This window comes from Mustela lutreola, chromosome 16, assembly GCF_030435805.1.
Source record: "Mustela lutreola isolate mMusLut2 chromosome 16, mMusLut2.pri, whole genome shotgun sequence".
NCBI lineage: Eukaryota > Metazoa > Chordata > Mammalia > Carnivora > Mustelidae > Mustela > Mustela lutreola.
This window is the reverse complement of record NC_081305.1, coordinates 46,321,657-46,338,293: the sequence shown is the minus strand read 5'-3', so window position 1 is coordinate 46,338,293 and position 16,637 is coordinate 46,321,657. Positions and strand designations below refer to the sequence as shown.

The 16,637-nt window shown below is 57.2% G+C and overlaps 2 protein-coding genes across 5 annotated transcripts; one reads left to right on the top strand and one right to left on the bottom strand.

Moving 5' to 3' along the window:
• The first annotated feature begins 3,089 nt into the window (after positions 1–3,089).
• Positions 3,090–6,719, top strand: LOC131817962 (cytochrome P450 2F2-like). The gene is made up of 9 exons (XM_059151909.1): positions 3,090–3,406; positions 4,029–4,191; positions 4,601–4,750; positions 5,014–5,174; positions 5,358–5,534; positions 5,619–5,760; positions 5,856–6,043; positions 6,238–6,379; positions 6,461–6,719. The coding sequence occupies exons 1-9, from the start codon at positions 3,221–3,223 to the stop codon at positions 6,640–6,642; spliced, it is 1,491 nt and encodes a 496-aa protein (XP_059007892.1). The 5' UTR covers positions 3,090–3,220; the 3' UTR covers positions 6,643–6,719.
• Positions 6,720–6,764: 45 nt separating this feature from the next.
• On the bottom strand, positions 6,765–15,482 carry EGLN2 (egl-9 family hypoxia inducible factor 2). 4 transcript variants are annotated; one of them, XM_059151905.1, is made up of 6 exons: positions 15,342–15,481; positions 13,251–14,323; positions 8,514–8,633; positions 7,981–8,117; positions 7,698–7,765; positions 7,246–7,446 (listed from the first exon to the last, which is right to left on the bottom strand). In XM_059151905.1, the coding sequence occupies exons 2-6, from the start codon at positions 14,085–14,087 to the stop codon at positions 7,391–7,393; spliced, it is 1,218 nt and encodes a 405-aa protein (XP_059007888.1). In that variant the 5' UTR covers positions 14,088–14,323; positions 15,342–15,481; the 3' UTR covers positions 7,246–7,390. The 4 variants fall into 4 exon arrangements, with proteins under 4 accessions (XP_059007891.1, XP_059007890.1, XP_059007888.1 ...); XM_059151906.1 differs by lacking the exon at positions 15,342–15,481 and adding an exon at positions 14,988–15,100; XM_059151907.1 differs by lacking the exon at positions 7,698–7,765 and having other exon boundaries at positions 7,198–7,446.
• Between the last annotated feature and the right edge of the window lie 1,155 nt (positions 15,483–16,637).

The window sequence follows — 16,637 nt, the reverse complement described above, 5'->3', positions numbered from 1 at the left end:
CCTGCCTGGACTGAATTACAGGGAGGAGGGCAGCCCCCTAGGACGGGGAGAAGGAATGTCGGACTGTACAGGAGAGACCGAATTGACTAGTTCTACCCTCGCCCTTAGAGTGGCTAGAAACTGGAAGAAATTATTTCCTGGGGTAAGAGCTGGACAGCTTGACGACAGAGAGGCAGAGAAACCAAGGTAGAGAAAAAGACAGAAAGCCCAGAGATACACAGAACGAGTCTGCTAGAGATGCGGGTGCTGTACAGAGACGGAGATGGAAGCAGGGAGAACGGGACAGATGAAAGACTGAAAAATGACACTTAACACACACTGCTTCCTATTCACTCTAAATGCCCCCATTTAAACTCCCTATAGGACAAAGAAGCATTATATACTTTAAAAAATATATTTTATTTATTTGGCAGACAAAGATCACAAGTAGGCAAAGAGGCAGGGGGGGGGGGGTCGGGAAGCAGGCTCCCCACTGAGCGGGGAGCCCAATGCAGGAATCGATCCTGGACCCGGAGATCATGACCTGAGCTGGACGCAGAGGCTTAACCCACTTAGCCACCCAGGTGCCCCATTATATACTTTTTATTTTTTATTTTATTTTATTTTTTTAAAAGAATTTATTTATTTATTTCACAGACAGAGATCACAAGTAGTCAGAGAGGCAGGCAGAGAGAGGCGGGGAGCAGGCTCCCTGCGAAGCAGAGAGCCCGATGCGGGGCTCCATCCCAGGACCCTGGGATCATGACCTCAGCTGAAGGCAGAGGCTTTAACCCACTGAGCCACCCAGGCGCCCCCATTATATATTTTTAAAAAATGTTATCTATTTATTTAAGAGAGAGAGAGACAGCAAGAGAAAACATGACTGGGTAGAAGAGGGAAAAGCAGACTCCCCACTTAGCAGGGAGCCCAGCGGGAGGCTCTATTCCAGAACTCTGGGATCATGACCTGAGCAGAAGGCAGATGGTCAACAGACTGAGCCACCCAAGAGTCCCACATTATACACTTTTAGAGACTTGGAGAGCTGAAATGACTTGGCCAAGATCACACAGTCGGAAGTGGGCAGGGCTGGGAACAGAATTCAGACTCCAACACTGCTCCCTTCCATGTCACAAGTCAGAGACACTGAGGAAAGCAGAGGGTGCAGGGATGGAGAAATGGGGAGACAGCGAGAAGAGGAGAGACAAAGAAGGCAACAGAAATGGCCAGAGAAGGCCAGAGAGGAAGAGCAATGAAGAATATCCCTTTGTCTTGCAATTCTTCCCTTTGGGGTGGGGACAGCACTCTGGGGCATGGGGCCTCCCAACCTGGGGTTGGTTTTGTCAGCCTGACATCCTGCTGACAGAAGCTTTTCTCAATGAACTGGGTGTCTTCAGCTCCATGGAGCCAGGGCCAGAGGCAGGCAGAGCGGTGGTGGCCCCCCAGCCATGGGTGGAGGTGGCCCTGGTGAGCCTGCCCTACCCTAAACAGGGTCTCCCCAAGGCCATCCAGAAGCTGGGACATGCTCTACTGAAAATTATAGGCAGTCCCCACACAAGACGTCAGCTCCTTAATCCCTAAACTGTTGCCAGCACAAGCCAACCACAGAGTCTGCCCCAAGGGCCCAGGCAGGGACAAGGAGGTAGAGAGAGAGAGAGGGAGAGACTCCAAGGTCCTAAGGAAGAAATAGCAAAGAGCAAAGAGACATAGTAAAGAAATAACAAAGAGAAACACACGGAAGTACTAAAAAAAGAGATGGAGAGAGATAGGAGAGATGGAGAGATGCAGAGAAACAGACGGGAGAGATCCTGAAAACCAAGACTGGGAGTGAGACAGAGAGACAGGGACACACTGACAGGAAGGCAGAGACAGCTGCCCGGAGAGAAGGAAGACAAGGAAATTCTAAAGCAGAGCTAGAAGTTGAGAGGAACAGAGATGAAAAGAGATAGAGATCTGAGAATAGAAGGAAAAGGGAGCTAGAGAGACAGGCACCTTAAAAAATAAGACACAAAGACAGACAAGGAGAGAGACAGTCACAAGGATTCAGCAAAAGAGAGCCGGAGGAAAACAGAGTCTAAGATAAAGACAGAAACAGAAATCAGGATAAAGAGAGCATGCATTTGCTCTACAAATCAGGATAAAGAGAGCATGCATTTGCTGAGCACCCATTGTGTGCCGAGCACTGTTTTTGTGCTGGGGATACTGAAACGAGCAGGACAAATGCCAGCTCTTGAAGAGACCCAGAGAGAGTGGCTCATCAGAGAGTCTGACAAAATGGGCTGGGTGGGACCCAGGGAGGGCACCCCACACCAACCCCCCACTGTTTGTGGAGTCAGTGCCCTGGAGCAGAGGTCCTGCCCTGAACCCACTGCCTGTCACCTGGGTTCCCAGACAAAGAAAGCCTGACAGATCCGGAGACCCAGGGTAGAGACAGAGGGCAGGGAGACAGGAAAGTGGGAGATGAAGGGAAAGAGAAACTCCAAGGGATACAGAAAAGAACAAAAGCAGGCAGAGTAAAACAGAGGTGGAAAGAGAGAGATGAACAAAGAAGGAAGAGATGAAATAAAAAACAGAGACAGAGACCTTGAGAGACACTCCCAGAAACAAGGCCAGTCCCAAAAGCTGTGCTGCCCCCACAATCTCGCCAGGTCTGGGCCCTGTGCCAGGTACCTGGCGGAAGGCTGGATCCGGTCAGGCAAAGGTCCGTGGGAGGGTGAGCCGCCTTCCTGAACAGTGTACGGGTGCAGCATACACCATTTTAAGAGCCAGGGCATGGAAGTGACAAGGGGTCAGGGGCCTGTCCCTGGGAATCGCAAGCACAGGGCCCAGGAGGGCCAGGCTAATGGGTATATCACCAGGGGTGTTTTTAGAAGTGTGTTTGGAAGTCAGGAATGTATTTAGGAATCCAAAGTTATAGGGTATGGCTTTTAGGGGGTCATAGGCCCCAAGGCGGCCAGAAGATTCAGTAATGCACATTTCTGGGCCAAGGAAGATGGACCCCAAGGACCCAAGGACTCAGTAGAGTATATTGACATGGAAATGCGAGTGCAACAAAGCTGCCAAATGGGGCCGGCTGTGCCTGGCACGACAATGACAGAGCTGGGGGGCTGGGTGGAGACCTTGGGTGGGGGAATCTGCAAAATGAGCAGCCATACCCACTCCTGGTATCCACCCAGCTCCACCCAAGACCCAAAGGGAATCAAATAAAGGCAAAGGGGGGCAGGCATGGACGATAGAGGGCACGATGGTCATGGGAGTCACAGCGTTGCTGCTGCTGCTGCTGGTCCTGCTGCTGGCCCTAGCCAGGCGGGGTTGGGGTGCCCAGGGCACTCAGACTCGGGGGTCCCTACCCCCGGGGCCAACGCCACTCCCACTGCTGGGGAACCTGCTGCAGCTGGAGCCTGGACGCCTGGACCAAGCGCTCATGGAGGTAGATAGAGCCCGACAGTGGGCTCCGGGGCTGGAAGTCCTGGTGCTCTGATTGAAGACAGCTGAGGGCTCCAACCCCTGAGTTCTGAGGAGGGTTGAGGGACCTGGAGCCCTGTGTTCCAGGAAAGGAGGAGACTACGGGTGGAAGCTGGGAGCCTGGATATCTGTTTGAGAGAGGAGAGGGCCAGTGGGGCTGACTTCCTGGCAGAGTCGACCCGGATCCCTCCCTCCCCACCCCACCCCTACTCCCCCCACTCTGGGGTCCTCAGGGAGGAGCCTAGAGTGAGAAGTTAGGTCGCGGGCTGTGGGGAAGGGGTGCCGAGAGGTCTGCTCTCCTGGTTCAAGGTGGGGAGGAGACCACCGACAGTCCAGACGCCTACTTCGGTGGGTGCAGAGGGCTCGGGCCCTGGTCTTGCAGATCCCGAGGGAAGAGGAAGCTGGGGCGTTGGACTCCTGCGGAGGAGGAAGGAAGGAGATGGGGATCTGACCTCCTCCGTCAGTAATGAGGGGATGACATGGGGACTCTGGGTCGGAAAGAAGAGGGAGCTGGTGGCGGGGGCTCTAGGGTGGAGGACGGGGTCAGGAGCCCCGACCAGGACCCGCTGAGCACCCGCTCCGCGTAGCTCTCTGGCCGCTGGGGCCCAGTGTTCACAGTGCGGCTGGGCCCGCGCCCTTCAGTGGTGCTGTGCGGCTACTCTGCGCTGCGGGACGCATTAGTGCTGCAGGCGGATGCCTTCTCCGGCCGCGGGGCCATGGCTGTTTTCCAGCACTTCACTCGCGGAAACGGTGAGTCCCAGGCGGCGGAAGAGCTGGCAGGACCACCCAGTTTGAGCGATAAGGGGCGGGGTCAGGAGATGGGGCGGGGCCGAACGAGAAGGCCAGTGAAGGCAAAGAGCGAGAAGGTGGGGCGGAGCTAAAATGTAGAAGCCGAATTGGAGGGGCTGGTTCCTGGTCCAGCCAATAGAAGGAAGAGAAGAGCCCAAGAGCTCAAGCAAAGCGAGCAAGCACTGGTCAGGGATGGAGACCAGCAGTGGTGGGGCGAACGCGTGGATAGGGCCGAGAAGGCTGGGGTTGCAACCGAGAGCAACAGAAAGCGCAGAATTGAAGGGTCGCGAGGAAGTCGGCTCCAAAACCCAACAGAGCCGGGATGGGGCGTGGCCAGCTCCCCGACCCGCCCTTTCTCTGCTTTCCCTAGGCATCTTATTTTCCAACGGGCCGCGCTGGTGGACGCTGCGCAATTTTGCACTGGGAACACTGAAGGAGTTCGGGCTGGGAACGCGGACCATAGAGGAGCGCATCCTGGAGGAGGCAGCTTGTCTGCTTGGCAAATTTCAAGCCACCATTGGTGCGGCCTGGGAAAGGAGAGGGGTTTTTTGCGGCTGTGGCCAAAGATCAAGAAGGGGCACGGCAGGGCGCCTGGCTAGCTCAGTAAGCAGAGCCAGCGACTGTCCATCAGGGTTGTAGGATCCAGCCCCAGGTTTGGTGTAGAGATTACTTAAAAATAAAATCTTTAAAAAGCAGGGGCGGTGGGTGGGCAGGCATTTGTAGTGGAAAGAAGTCAGTAGGCCTAGCCACCACAAAAAGACCCCGTCCCGTTCCCCCTCCCAGGAGCGCCGTTCAACCCCCGACGGCTCCTGGATAATGCTGTATCTAACGTTATTTGTTCGGTGGTCTTCGGGAACCGCTATGGCTATGAGGACCCAGAGTTCCTGAGGCTCCTGGACCTCTTCCATGACAACTTCCGCATCATGAGTTCCAGATGGGGCGAGGTGAGAGGGCCAGATTCAGTTCCTCCCTCCTATGCCAAACCTAGGGTACACAGACCTACCAACCTTGGATCAGTCTTGGAAGAGAAGAGTTCTAGAACTTAGAACATCAAAGTCTTGGCGCAGTCTCCCTGCACGGGAACTAGTGCACTTGCTCAAGGTCCTGCTGCGGTCTTGTCCCCCTAGATGTACAACATTTTCCCCTCCCTCCTTGAGTGGCTCCCAGGCCCACACCACCGAATCTTTCGAAACTTCACGAAGCTTCGGGTTTTCATCTCTGAGCAAATCAAGTGGCACCAGCAGACGCGGCAGCCTGGGGAGCCCCGCGATTTCATCGATTGCTTCCTGGATCAGATGAGTAAGGTGCGGGTCTGCTACCCTAAAACCACCCCCCATGCCACCCACCAGGAGGTGCCAGACAGCCAAAACACCCATCTCTGTCCGCAGGAACAGGAAGACCCAGAAAGCCATTTCCAGGAGGAGACGTTGGTGATGACAACACACAATCTCTTCTTCGGTGGCACTGAGACCACAAGCACCACTCTGCGCTATGGGCTCCTCATTCTGCTTAAGTACCCAGAGGTGGCAGGTCCGGGAGCTGGAAAGCCTGGAATGAGGTGGCATGGGTGTGGGGATGGCTAGGGGCCTGAGAATGCATAGCTCACAGCCTCTGACCACCCCCAGCCAAAGTGCAGGCCGAGCTGGATGCAGTGGTAGGGCGGACACGCACCCCAAGGCTAGAGGACTGCGAGCACCTGCCCTACACCAATGCCGTGCTACACGAGATCCAGCGCTTCATCAGTGTGCTGCCACTGGGGCTGCCCCGTGCCCTCACCAGGGACACCCACCTGCGCGGCTACTTTCTGCCCAAGGTGCCCACGCATGGGGATTCTTTGCAGGCCTGGGAGACCTTCAGCCAAAATCATCAGCCCTGAGCACGTGCAATGCTGAGTCACACGGCCCTAGGAGTAGGGAAAATAGGCCCACCTTCCCACTGGCTTTTAAATGGGGTCTTGGATGACTATAACCAAGTCCACGGGTAACCCCTGTGCACCCCTGCCCCCAGGGTACCTTTGTGATTCCTGTGCTCAAGTCTTCACACCAGGACCCCACCCAGTTCAAAGACCCAGAATGCTTCAACCCCACCAACTTCCTGGACGACAAGGGCAAGTTCCAGAGCAACGATGCCTTCATGCCCTTTGCCCCAGGTCTGGGCCAGGAAGGGAGGGGACAAGGCTGGGCAGGCCTGGGAGGGGCGTGGTTCCCACCCTGCATCCCCGTGTCCTCAGGAAAGCGGATGTGCCTGGGCGCGGGCCTGGCACGATCGGAGATCTTCCTCTTCTTCACCGCCATCCTCCAGCGGTTCTGCCTGCTCCCTGTGGGCAGCCGCACCGACATCAACCTCACCCCGCAGTGCACAGGCCTGGGCAACATCCCCCCAGCCTTCCAGCTCCGGCTGGTGGCCCGCTGAGTCGGGCTCAGCAGCCCTCTGCTCACTGGCTCCCAGACCTCCCTACCTGCTTTGGTCAATAAAGGCCCCAAACCGCAGACAGACAGGTCTCCTTACCAGTAAGAGGGAGCGGGAGAATCACGTTTTGCAGCTCTGAGGTAAACTTTTATTTCTTTCTTGGCTGACAGGACTCTTCACGCCCATGCTCCCCCGTGCACCTTTTCTCCTGCCCACGCAGTGGCGGCCTAGTCCACAAGGTGCCATGGCCATAGGGGCTGGGGAGTCACTTCACATTCCAGGCTGGGGGAGTGCGGGGCTTGGGGATATTGTCCCCCCAACAAACCTTTGCCAGTAAGAGGCCGTGACATCCCCAGCCCTCGATCCTGCATCCTGGTGGGATCCTGGTGGGAGGTGGCAATGCCTCCTTCCAACTCTCCACGTCCAAGAGGAGCACAGCCAGACAGGGTTAGCCACAGGGCCCCAGCTCCAGCGATGGCCGCTCCCAATACTGGCTCCAGCCCAGGTCACAAGCCCAGGTCACAAGCCCAGCCCCCGTCCCAGGGCAGCAGACGTCTCTCTTCCTCCTTGGTCCTCAGCATCAGAGGGAGCCCTCCACACCAGGCAGGACAGAGGCAAAGCTGGAAGCAGCAGCGCTGGCGTAAAGGGCGCAGGCACCAAGGATGGTGGGCTACTGGGCCGGCAGCACGGGGCCGAAGGCTCTCCCGAAGTCAGGGCAAGCTGTCTGTCCATGCAGCTCTGGGGCTGGCCACTAGGTGGGCGTGGTTGGCTGTGACACAGGTACTTGGACACCTTTCTGTCCAGATGCTAGGGGTGAGATGAGAGGAGACAGGAGTCATCAGGGAAGGGACCCAGAAGCCAAGAAAAACGCGGGAAGATGGAGGAGAGGACCACATGCTGGGGGTGCCAAGAGAGGGCTGTCTAGGGAAGAGGACAGAGGAGAGAAAAAAGGAGTTGCAAAATTTAGGAAGAGACTGAAGTGGGTAAGGGACTGGACGTGTGACGTACATGGAATAGGAAGGGCTCGAGAGAGGGGATGCCATTTGGGAAGCAGGTACCTAGCTGATACTTGTCTTTGGCTGCTGCCCGCTCCTTAGCATCAAAATACCAGACAGTGATGGCGTACCTGGGGACCAAAACAGCCCCGAAGGGCAGTTAGCGACACTTGTCTTCAATTCCAGCCACCACATCCACAGTGACACCACAGTTCACCCTTCTGAGCCTGGTTCTGTCCCACCTCAGCCCCTCTCAGCGCTTCACTTCCTAGCCACTCCTGGGGTCGGACAAGACTTTGCTGGCACAGAGCAGACCTGAGCTCGTCCCCCCAAATACCAGTCATACCTGGTGGCATAGGCTGGTTTCACCTCGTGGGGGTTCCGCCGATCAGACCAGAAAATGAGCAACCGATCGAAGAGGGGCTCGATGTTGGCAACCACAGGCCGGCCCTCAGGGAAGATCTGCAGCAGGCCGCCATGCACCTGAGGGCAGGCCAGAGGATGAGGCAAGAGATGGTGGATGCAAGGCCTGTAGCCCCTGCCTTGCACCCCCTGCCCCCTGTGCTCCGATGGCTGCACACATCCCTCCCTCCCACCACTCAGGCTCCCAGAGTGATGACAGCCAGAGTCTGCACCACCATGGAGGCAGGCAGGAAACTCCTGGAGACAAGAAATGGGATGAGAGTGCTGCCACCACCAGGTCAGCTGGAGACAAGATGGTGCCATTGCCCAGGAAGAGGGAGCCAGCCAGCAGGCGGCACTGCACTGCCCCGCTCTGGGCCCATATGAGGAAAGGGAGAATGCCAGAAGCACAAAATGGAGGGGATGCAGCCACCTTATCCTCCCTCCCACCCCAACCCTCACTCTCCCACCCCCTACCTTGACGTCCCAGTTCTGATTCAGGTAATAGATACAGGTGATGCAGCGCCCGTCGCCGTGGGGATTGTCAACATGCCTCACGTACCCCAGTCCGTTGCCTGGGTAGCACGCCACCATGGCCTGACGGACAGACAGGAGGGGCTTAGAGGGCGAGGCAGGGATATTTGGGGAGGCAGCCATTACCTCCTCTTTCTCACCCCTCATAGCCCCTCATCTCTCCCCAGACTCCTCCAAGGACTCTCGCCCAGACTTTCTTCTTTGTCAGCCAAGGAACCTTAGCTCTTGGGGCGCGACAGCCCCCTCCCCACACACGGCCAGAGCCTGGCACCCAGACAGCGCTTGATGAGTAACTGAGGGTTTGACTTTTTAAAGATAACCTGACTCCCTGCTCCAACCAGACCTTTCAGAATAAAACCAATTTACATGGAGGGATGGAGGGATGTGGCCTCACAGCCCTGCACCTGGGCTTCTTGACCTTGGCTTCAGCATAGAATCACTTGGGATGCTGATGCCCAGGCCCACCTCAGCGGTTCAGAAATACTTGGTCTAAGGTGGAGCCTGGAATTTTTCAAGTTTCCCCAAATAACCGTAATGTTGAGAACAGCAATGTTGAGAACTGCTGCCCCTGACTACCAAAAAACCCCACTAGATAAAGTGTTTCCTACACATATAAACAAGTATCAAAACCCCCACTGTGACTAGAATCTGAGCTCAAGGACAACCTGCTGGGTAGCCCCTGACAGTCCCATGACCTGAACGAGCCTCAATGGCCTCACCCGTTCAACAAACTAATGAACGCCTCCTCTGCTTTACAGACCTGGCGATTCCTGACCCCCCCGCAGACCGTGGCTTGTGTGTGTACAGGTCTAGCCACAGGTTCTGACCTCCTCTCCCTGGTGGCTGTCGTCCCCCTTGACCACGTGGAGTCCTCGGTGTTTCTTAGCAGGGAGCCACCAGAAAAGTGCATGTGGAGGGAGGGAAAGGGCCCACAAGTTCCTTCAGACCCAACTCGCAGCTTCAAGGCCCAGTGATGCCTACCACACCAGCAGTAACATCAGGTGGGAGACTACGCTTCCTGCCTCAGGTTCCTCATCCGTGAAATGGAGCTGACAAACTACTTCACAGGCAGTTGTGGGAATTCAGTAAGACAAATGTTTGGGAGGGCACCAAGCACAGTGCCTGTCACATGATGGAAAGACAAAGGACAGGCTGAAATGACATTTTAAAAAAGAGTCCCCGTCCTACCCTCAACTACTCAGGAGGGCTGTATAAGGCAAACAGGGGAGTACTGGCGTGCAGACTCTCCAGCTTGTGGACCATTCTGTCTTGACACCTTGCCCGCACTTATTCCAGCTGCCACCTGCTGCTCCCCACTAACGTTCAGCTATACCTGTGGGCCGCAGCCCCGAAAAACAGCCCTAAGATAAACATTCCTGATCAAAAAGATGGGCATCTGCTGCCCAAACAGGAGGCTGGCCTAGCACTCCCGGGCAGGCCAGGCCGACTCAATTCTCAGCCTTTTTCCAACATGGTACTCCCAAGGCTCTCCCCAGCATGAGCAGTCCACAGCTCTGCATTAAACGTGTGTGGACTCGAAGTACCCCAGCACCCGCCCTGGGAAAGAGGCCAGGAGGCCTGCAGCTGAGTAAGGCCACCCAGCAGTGGAGAGTCTTGGAGGCACTTGGGCAAGACCTTGGCCCCCACAATCCCCAGGTTCAGGAGAACCTTCTCTATACTGTTCACTCCCTACAAATGGGTCAGTGCTCTGAGCAACCACCTCACTGGGAGAGAAAAAAGTGGCCATGCCCAGGGAGCCTGCAGTGACTCACTGCCCTCCCCAGAGAGAATCCAAGCAGAGACTGCTGGGTCTGCACAAGGGTGGCGACCGGGTCCAGGGCTGCAGCCTCTTGCTCACAGTCCACCTCCACACAGTAGCCAGAGACACTTTCCTCCAGCTCTTCACTGCTCAATCCCTTCAAGAACCCCCACCACATCCCACAGACTCAGCCTCCAAGGCCACCAATCTCTGCTACCACTGCCTTTACTCCGCTATAGCCTCTCAGGCCTCCTAACTGATCTCTGACCAGGCCACGCTCATCCATAAGGCCTCTGCCCCTGCCTGGGTCACACATCCCCTGGTGCTCCTTGTTATTCACATCTCAGATCAAAGGGTACCTTGAGTACTTCAGCTGAAGGCATCTCTGCTCATTTTTCCATATCCACCCCCCCCCCAAGATGTGAGATCAGTCGGGACGCTTGTTTACCTAGTACTGGCCCAACAGGCAGTCCCGTGGAAGCCCTTGGGGCCAGGAGTGTCTCCCTAGTGCCCAGGCAGTAGCTGCTTACAGAAAGCACTCTGGGTCTCCGGGCCTCCACGGCATCCTGCCCTGCACACCCTCACACAGGGTTTCCCACCGTGCAGGCAGGGACAGTGTCTGTATTCTGGTGTGGAAGGGGGGTCATGCATGAAGCCTAGACAGAGAAACAGGCCCTTTAAACTCCCACCAATCCCTCCACATATACACCTTGGTAGGGAAGGCGGGGGTATCCTCTGGCCACAGAGAAGCACCTACTTCCTGCCCCCACAAGGGAAAAGGACAACAAGCAGAATAACATAAAAGGCTGCTCCTCACCCTCCCATCTCAGAGAAGGGGCAGCTAGCATCACAGCCAGGAGACTAAAGAATTAAAAGGCTATTAGTGACAATATGCCAAAAGCCCCAACACCCACACCCACACCCCCAGAGTCCAGTAGAAACTGGGGACTGAGCCAATGACAGCAGGCCCCACCTCCAAGCTGCTCTTAAAAGGGCAACCAAGCCAACCAGGCTCTCCCTGTGGTCCCCTATGGTTGTCCCTGATGCCAGCGGAGCCAACTCTCTCCCACCTGCAGGTCAGCAGAGCAGAGAGACTAGAGACAGCTGGGAGAACAGAACATAGGAGCTCCATTCCGGAGTGACCAACAGGCAGGTTGGGGCTGGCTCCAGCCACACCGGTGATGTGGGCCCTGACCACCTCTGTGACCACCCACCTCGGTACACCACACTCTTATTTCAGAGCCCGGGGAGGGAGTCCAGAGGTTGCCTGTTGAAGGTGGGGAAGCCTGGAACAGGTGTCTTATGGGTTTGGTGGGGGTGTCTAAGAGGAACTCCAGTGACCGGGTTGGCTCCCTTGCCCATCTCAGTCTAGCCAGGTTTGTTCTTACCTCCCAGGACAACAGAAGTCACCCAGAGCTAAAATAGTCCCAACCACCCTCCCAAGCCCACAATCCTAGCCGGGGCCCTGGCCCAAACCACATCCAAGGCACCAAGGGGGAAACATCTGCTCAATCTACTTCGCCCTCCCCTCCTAAAACTACCAAAGACTAGCTGGGGACTTAACTGTATTTTCCTATCCTGTGGATAAGCAAACTGAGGCTGAGGAAAGCGTGCCGCCATGGGCCATTCAGCTCTCCCACTCTCCCCTCACACTCCCTTCTGTGAGGATGCATGATCTGGGGTGAAGATGCTGAGCCCCTTGAAGCCAGGGAGGCTCCCTCTTATCACTCCTGCCTGCACAGGAGCAGAGCCCAGGGAAGGCCTCCTCTGACTCTCCAGCTATCAAGTAACAGGAGGCAGGGAGAAGTAGGACAAGTCCTAGCTGGACAGGGAGGATGCTGGCCTTGGCCCGAGGGAGCCTGGGTCCCTGAGCCAGTTCCAGCCGGAGACAGAAGCTGTACAGAGGCAGAACCCAAGATGGGATTGGAGGGAGGAGGGAGACATGAGGAGCGCAGCCACATGCCCTGAGCAAAGCAAACAGCCCTGCCATCAGCCAGTAATCACTGGTGTGCAGCAGGCACTCCCTGCAGGGGCCTTGGCCAAAAGACACTTGTCCTGGACTCAAGGCCAGAGCCCTTTCACCCCTCTATGAAGAGAATTATTGTGTCAGAAGGCCAGAAAGCCCCAAAAGACCACTGTCTTGTGGAGAGCTCCTGACCTAGGTTCTCAAACGGGCAGCTAGAGGCTCAAGAGACACTGATGACTGCCCATAAACTGGACAAACGAGCATTTTTCTTTAAAAAGGATCTGTGGTTTCAGCGAATTCTCAAAAAAGCCCATGTCCACCCCCCCCAAAAAAAACCTGGTTAACAACTACTGTAAAAAAAGAATAAAAGAAACCAAGAAGAGACACAAAACAGAGAAAGAAAAGGTCAGAATGGACAAAAACACAGTGATGGACAGACAGGAAGGATACAGGACAAGCATCAGAATGGGGAAGCATACGAAAGATGAAGGACAGAACACCCCCACCCCCAGGGCAGCACACAGGCACCCAGGAAACTGTCCAGGCCACAGATGTCACAGGGCACAAAGTGGTCCAGCCCCAAGCCCGTGGGCAGCACCTCCTCCCTCAGCCTGGCACGGGTCTCACCACTGCCACCCTCCCCACTATGTCTCCTGCTTCTCCTGCCTGGGAGACCAAACGGACAGAACAGAGACAGGCCCCTGAAAGGACAGACAAGACAGATAGATGAAAAGAAAGGCAAATGGGGAAAGAAAAAGCGCACAGACCCCCAAAGTGCCCACCGTAAGGGAGAGTCCAAACCCAACTCTAGCACCGACACTTACTCCACTGGTGCTGCCTGCATCTTTCTGTGACCCCACAAGCCTACCTCCAAGGGCACTGATACTCAGAGCACCAGGTACCCTCGAAGGCAAGTGCTAAGGGGCCCCTCCACTCAAGGCCCTTGCGGCCTTACCTTGGTGCGCCCGTTGATGACGTAGCCACCCAGGCGCCCAGCACAATGGCGGATCACAGTGTCCACGTGGGCCATGAGGACCCCGATGCTTCGGCAGCCAAGCTCATGACCTTCCACCCAGGCAATCTGGTCCCCACGAATGCTGCGTGGCGGGATAGCCCGCTGGCTCACCAGCTGCCCGTCGCGCAGGCGCCCACTCCGCTTCAGGGCCTCCACCTCAGCCAGCACACAACCACCCAGTGCTGCCCCCAGGAAGCTGTCCTTGACACAGATGCCGTAGTACCGCATGCAGGGCACGATATAGTCCAGGGCCAGGCGCTCGGGTGCAGTGGGAAGCACCTCCTCCCTCAGCCCTGCGCTGGCCTCGCCGTTGCCACTGCCGCAGCCCATGCTGCCCTCCCCTTCAGCCTCTGCCTCCTGGTTCTCCTGCCTGGCCCAGGACCGCTTGCTGGGTGCTGGGGCATCCCCACCATCCTCTGCCCACTTCCGTTTGGGTGCCTCGGGCCGGGCCCCCTGGGCCGCCAGTCGCTGGCACCCCTTGGTGACCAGTGCTGCTGCGCCCTCACTCTGCAGCGGGCGCAGTTCACCACCATCCTGCCCGCCGAAGCCCTCCCGCAGAGGGCTAGCTGTCGTGGAGGTGGCTGTGGCCCTGGGGGTCCCACTCCCCGCCGAGGCCTCACCAGGTGCTCCTGGACGGTGGTAGGAAGGTAGCAGGGGACAGGGCAGGTAACTCTCCACCCCCATCCTGGCCCGACTAGGCTCCAAGGGCTCTGACACGGAACCCGGCAACTGAGGGAGAGCCTGACTCAGGGGCTGCGACTGGCACGGGCTGTCCATGGCAGCAGCGTCTTCATCCCCCGGGCATGGAGGGCACGGCCCGGGCCCATGGTGCCACCCTCCTCCGCCTCTGCCTCCTCCACTTGATGCAGCCCGGGGCCGGGGTGGCTGAGCCTGGCGTAGGGCAGGGTGAGGCAGGGCAGGCAGCAGAGGCTCTTCTCGTGCCCTGGGGGTGCTCGCTGGTCCCCAAGTCCTCTGCTGCCCCTAGGGGCTTGGGAAAGGACCCGTCAGGGTGGCTGAAGGGGGAGAGAGGAAAAAAAGGGAATGTGAGAAGAACCAGAGGCACTCGAGTGAGGTGGGGTGAGGGGCAGCAGCGCAATAGGGCAGACTAGGCTACACAGTCCCCCAAAACCTGAGGCCACATTGGGGAGAAGATCATGGGAACTGTGGGGGGTGGTGCAATCAAGAAGAGAAGAGGCAGCGAGGGAAGCAGCCGTAGGAGTGAAGCTGGGGAGATGACCCAAAGACACAGAAGCGCGGTGGGGGCTGGGGGAGGGCATCCTCAGACAGACACACAGCAAACAGAAAGGACGCAGGAGAACTGAAGTAGGAAAGGAATGCCGGAGCAGTGGGGAGCGGGAGATCTGCTTGGGGATTCCAGAGACACACGGCGGGAACGGGGTGCTCCACAGATAGAGCAAACCGGGGAGCCCAGAGACAAAGAGAATGGGGGGCCCAGAGACGGAAACGCCGACCGGGGAGAAGCTGGGAGGGCGGTCCTGAGACAGCCGGACAGAACGGGGCGGAAGGGTCAACCTAAGCCCAACGGGAGGAAGCCTGCCGGCGGCTGACACACACCCAGACGGAAGGGAGGGCCTAAGACAGACAGACAGACGGAAGGCAGCCGCGGGAGGAGGGTCCACGGCGACGGGGGGGAAGGGCGGGGGAGGGTTCACGCACTCGGGGACGGACAGGAGAAGGCGGCCCCTCCCAAGCCGCTTTGGCGCGGGCCTCCCCGCTCGGGGCGCTGTAAGCGACGGAGACCGGGCCTACAGACCGCTCGCACCCAGCGCCCCCTTCCTCCCCTCCCCCTCCGCCGGCGCGCGCTCTCCGCCCCCACCCCACCCCCCAAACGGCCGGCACTCAACGTGCCCGGCGCGTTCCCTCCCCCACGCCCTACCCCCACCCTTCCCTTCCCGGGGTCGCCGCGTTCGGCCACGCCGGCCGGCGCGCGCCCCCATACTACGCCCGGCTCGCGTCGGCGCCCCGGCTCGAGCGCCTTCTTCGCCCCTTTCCTCCCAGAGCTCTCCTCACCGAGCTTTTTCCTCCGGCCTCGCCGCCGTCGTTTGTGCCAGCCGCCCAGCGCCGCACAGCGCGCCATACCCCGCCCCCACCTCCCGCGACGCTCCGCCCCCGCCTCGCCCGGTGGGCACGTGACTGCGCCCGCGGAGAAGAACGTGCGTCCGCAGGCGCGAGCCGCGCGGGGCGGAGCGAAGAAGTTCAGAACACACCCCCTATCTCGAGATAGGGGAAATGGGTCGGTCATTTGCATACTGCACTCCTCCCCTTATGGGCGAGGGGAAGAAGTCTGTTAGAAAGGGCTACAAATAAATAAATAAAATCTTTAAAAAAAAAAAAAAAAAAAAAAAAAAGAAAGGGCTAGATCCGGCAAGAGTTGGGGGTAGGGTAGTTCAGGGGTTAGGCCAAGCGACGTGGGAGGGATATACAAATATGGTTATTTGCATAGGCCAGCCCACTCTATCAGAGTCCTGAGCGCCGGAGAATGACGTGTAGCCGGGCTGGACAGTGGCATGCAAATCATGTTATTTACATGGCCAGCCCCTCCTCGCAGCCCCAGAATAGAGCTCTGATAGGCCAATGTCTGCGCAGTTAGTTTAAAAATGTACGTAAATACACATATTAGTAAGTAATTTACGTAAGCACTTTCTATAACAGAGGAAAAAAAGTGCGTAACATCCCTGATAGAGCAAGAGACTGAAAGGGATGCCACAGTATGACCCGTTCCACCCTGTCCTTTCGGGAAAAATTGTGGGAATCTGAAAAAAGCAATTTAGGAAAGCCACGCCCCGCAAGCAGATAAGACTTTTGTCTAACAGCCTCGGGTCTAAGAACATTTTGGGCGACCCAGCCTGGAAGGACTATGCAGATGAGGTTATTTAAATGCCGCGCTCCCTCTACCAAGGCCAGGTTGGGGGGCCGGGTGGTCAGGGGCTCAGGCCTACCCTGTGGGTGGGCTAGTGCGGACTTGGGGATGGCAAAGTTGGGGATGTTCTGATGGGGTTGCACCTGTCCCTGGCAGGGTACTTGCGACTATCAGTTCACCAGGACACAAAGAGATAGACACTAGTCTGAAGTATGCACAAGTCAGGGTTGCACAAAGGCCTACCCTACTCAGGGTTCATGGTCACACACAGCTGTATCAAGGGTGCCAAATTCACACAAGACAAACACAGACTTCAGGGCATAAACGCACAGTCAAACGCAACAGTCAGACAGAGTCTGGGACCTTCCAGCATCAAACATGCATGGAGATCACCTAGAGGCCTGAATTTCCGTTTCCTGGCCTTGGTCCCAAACAACCCCAGCCTC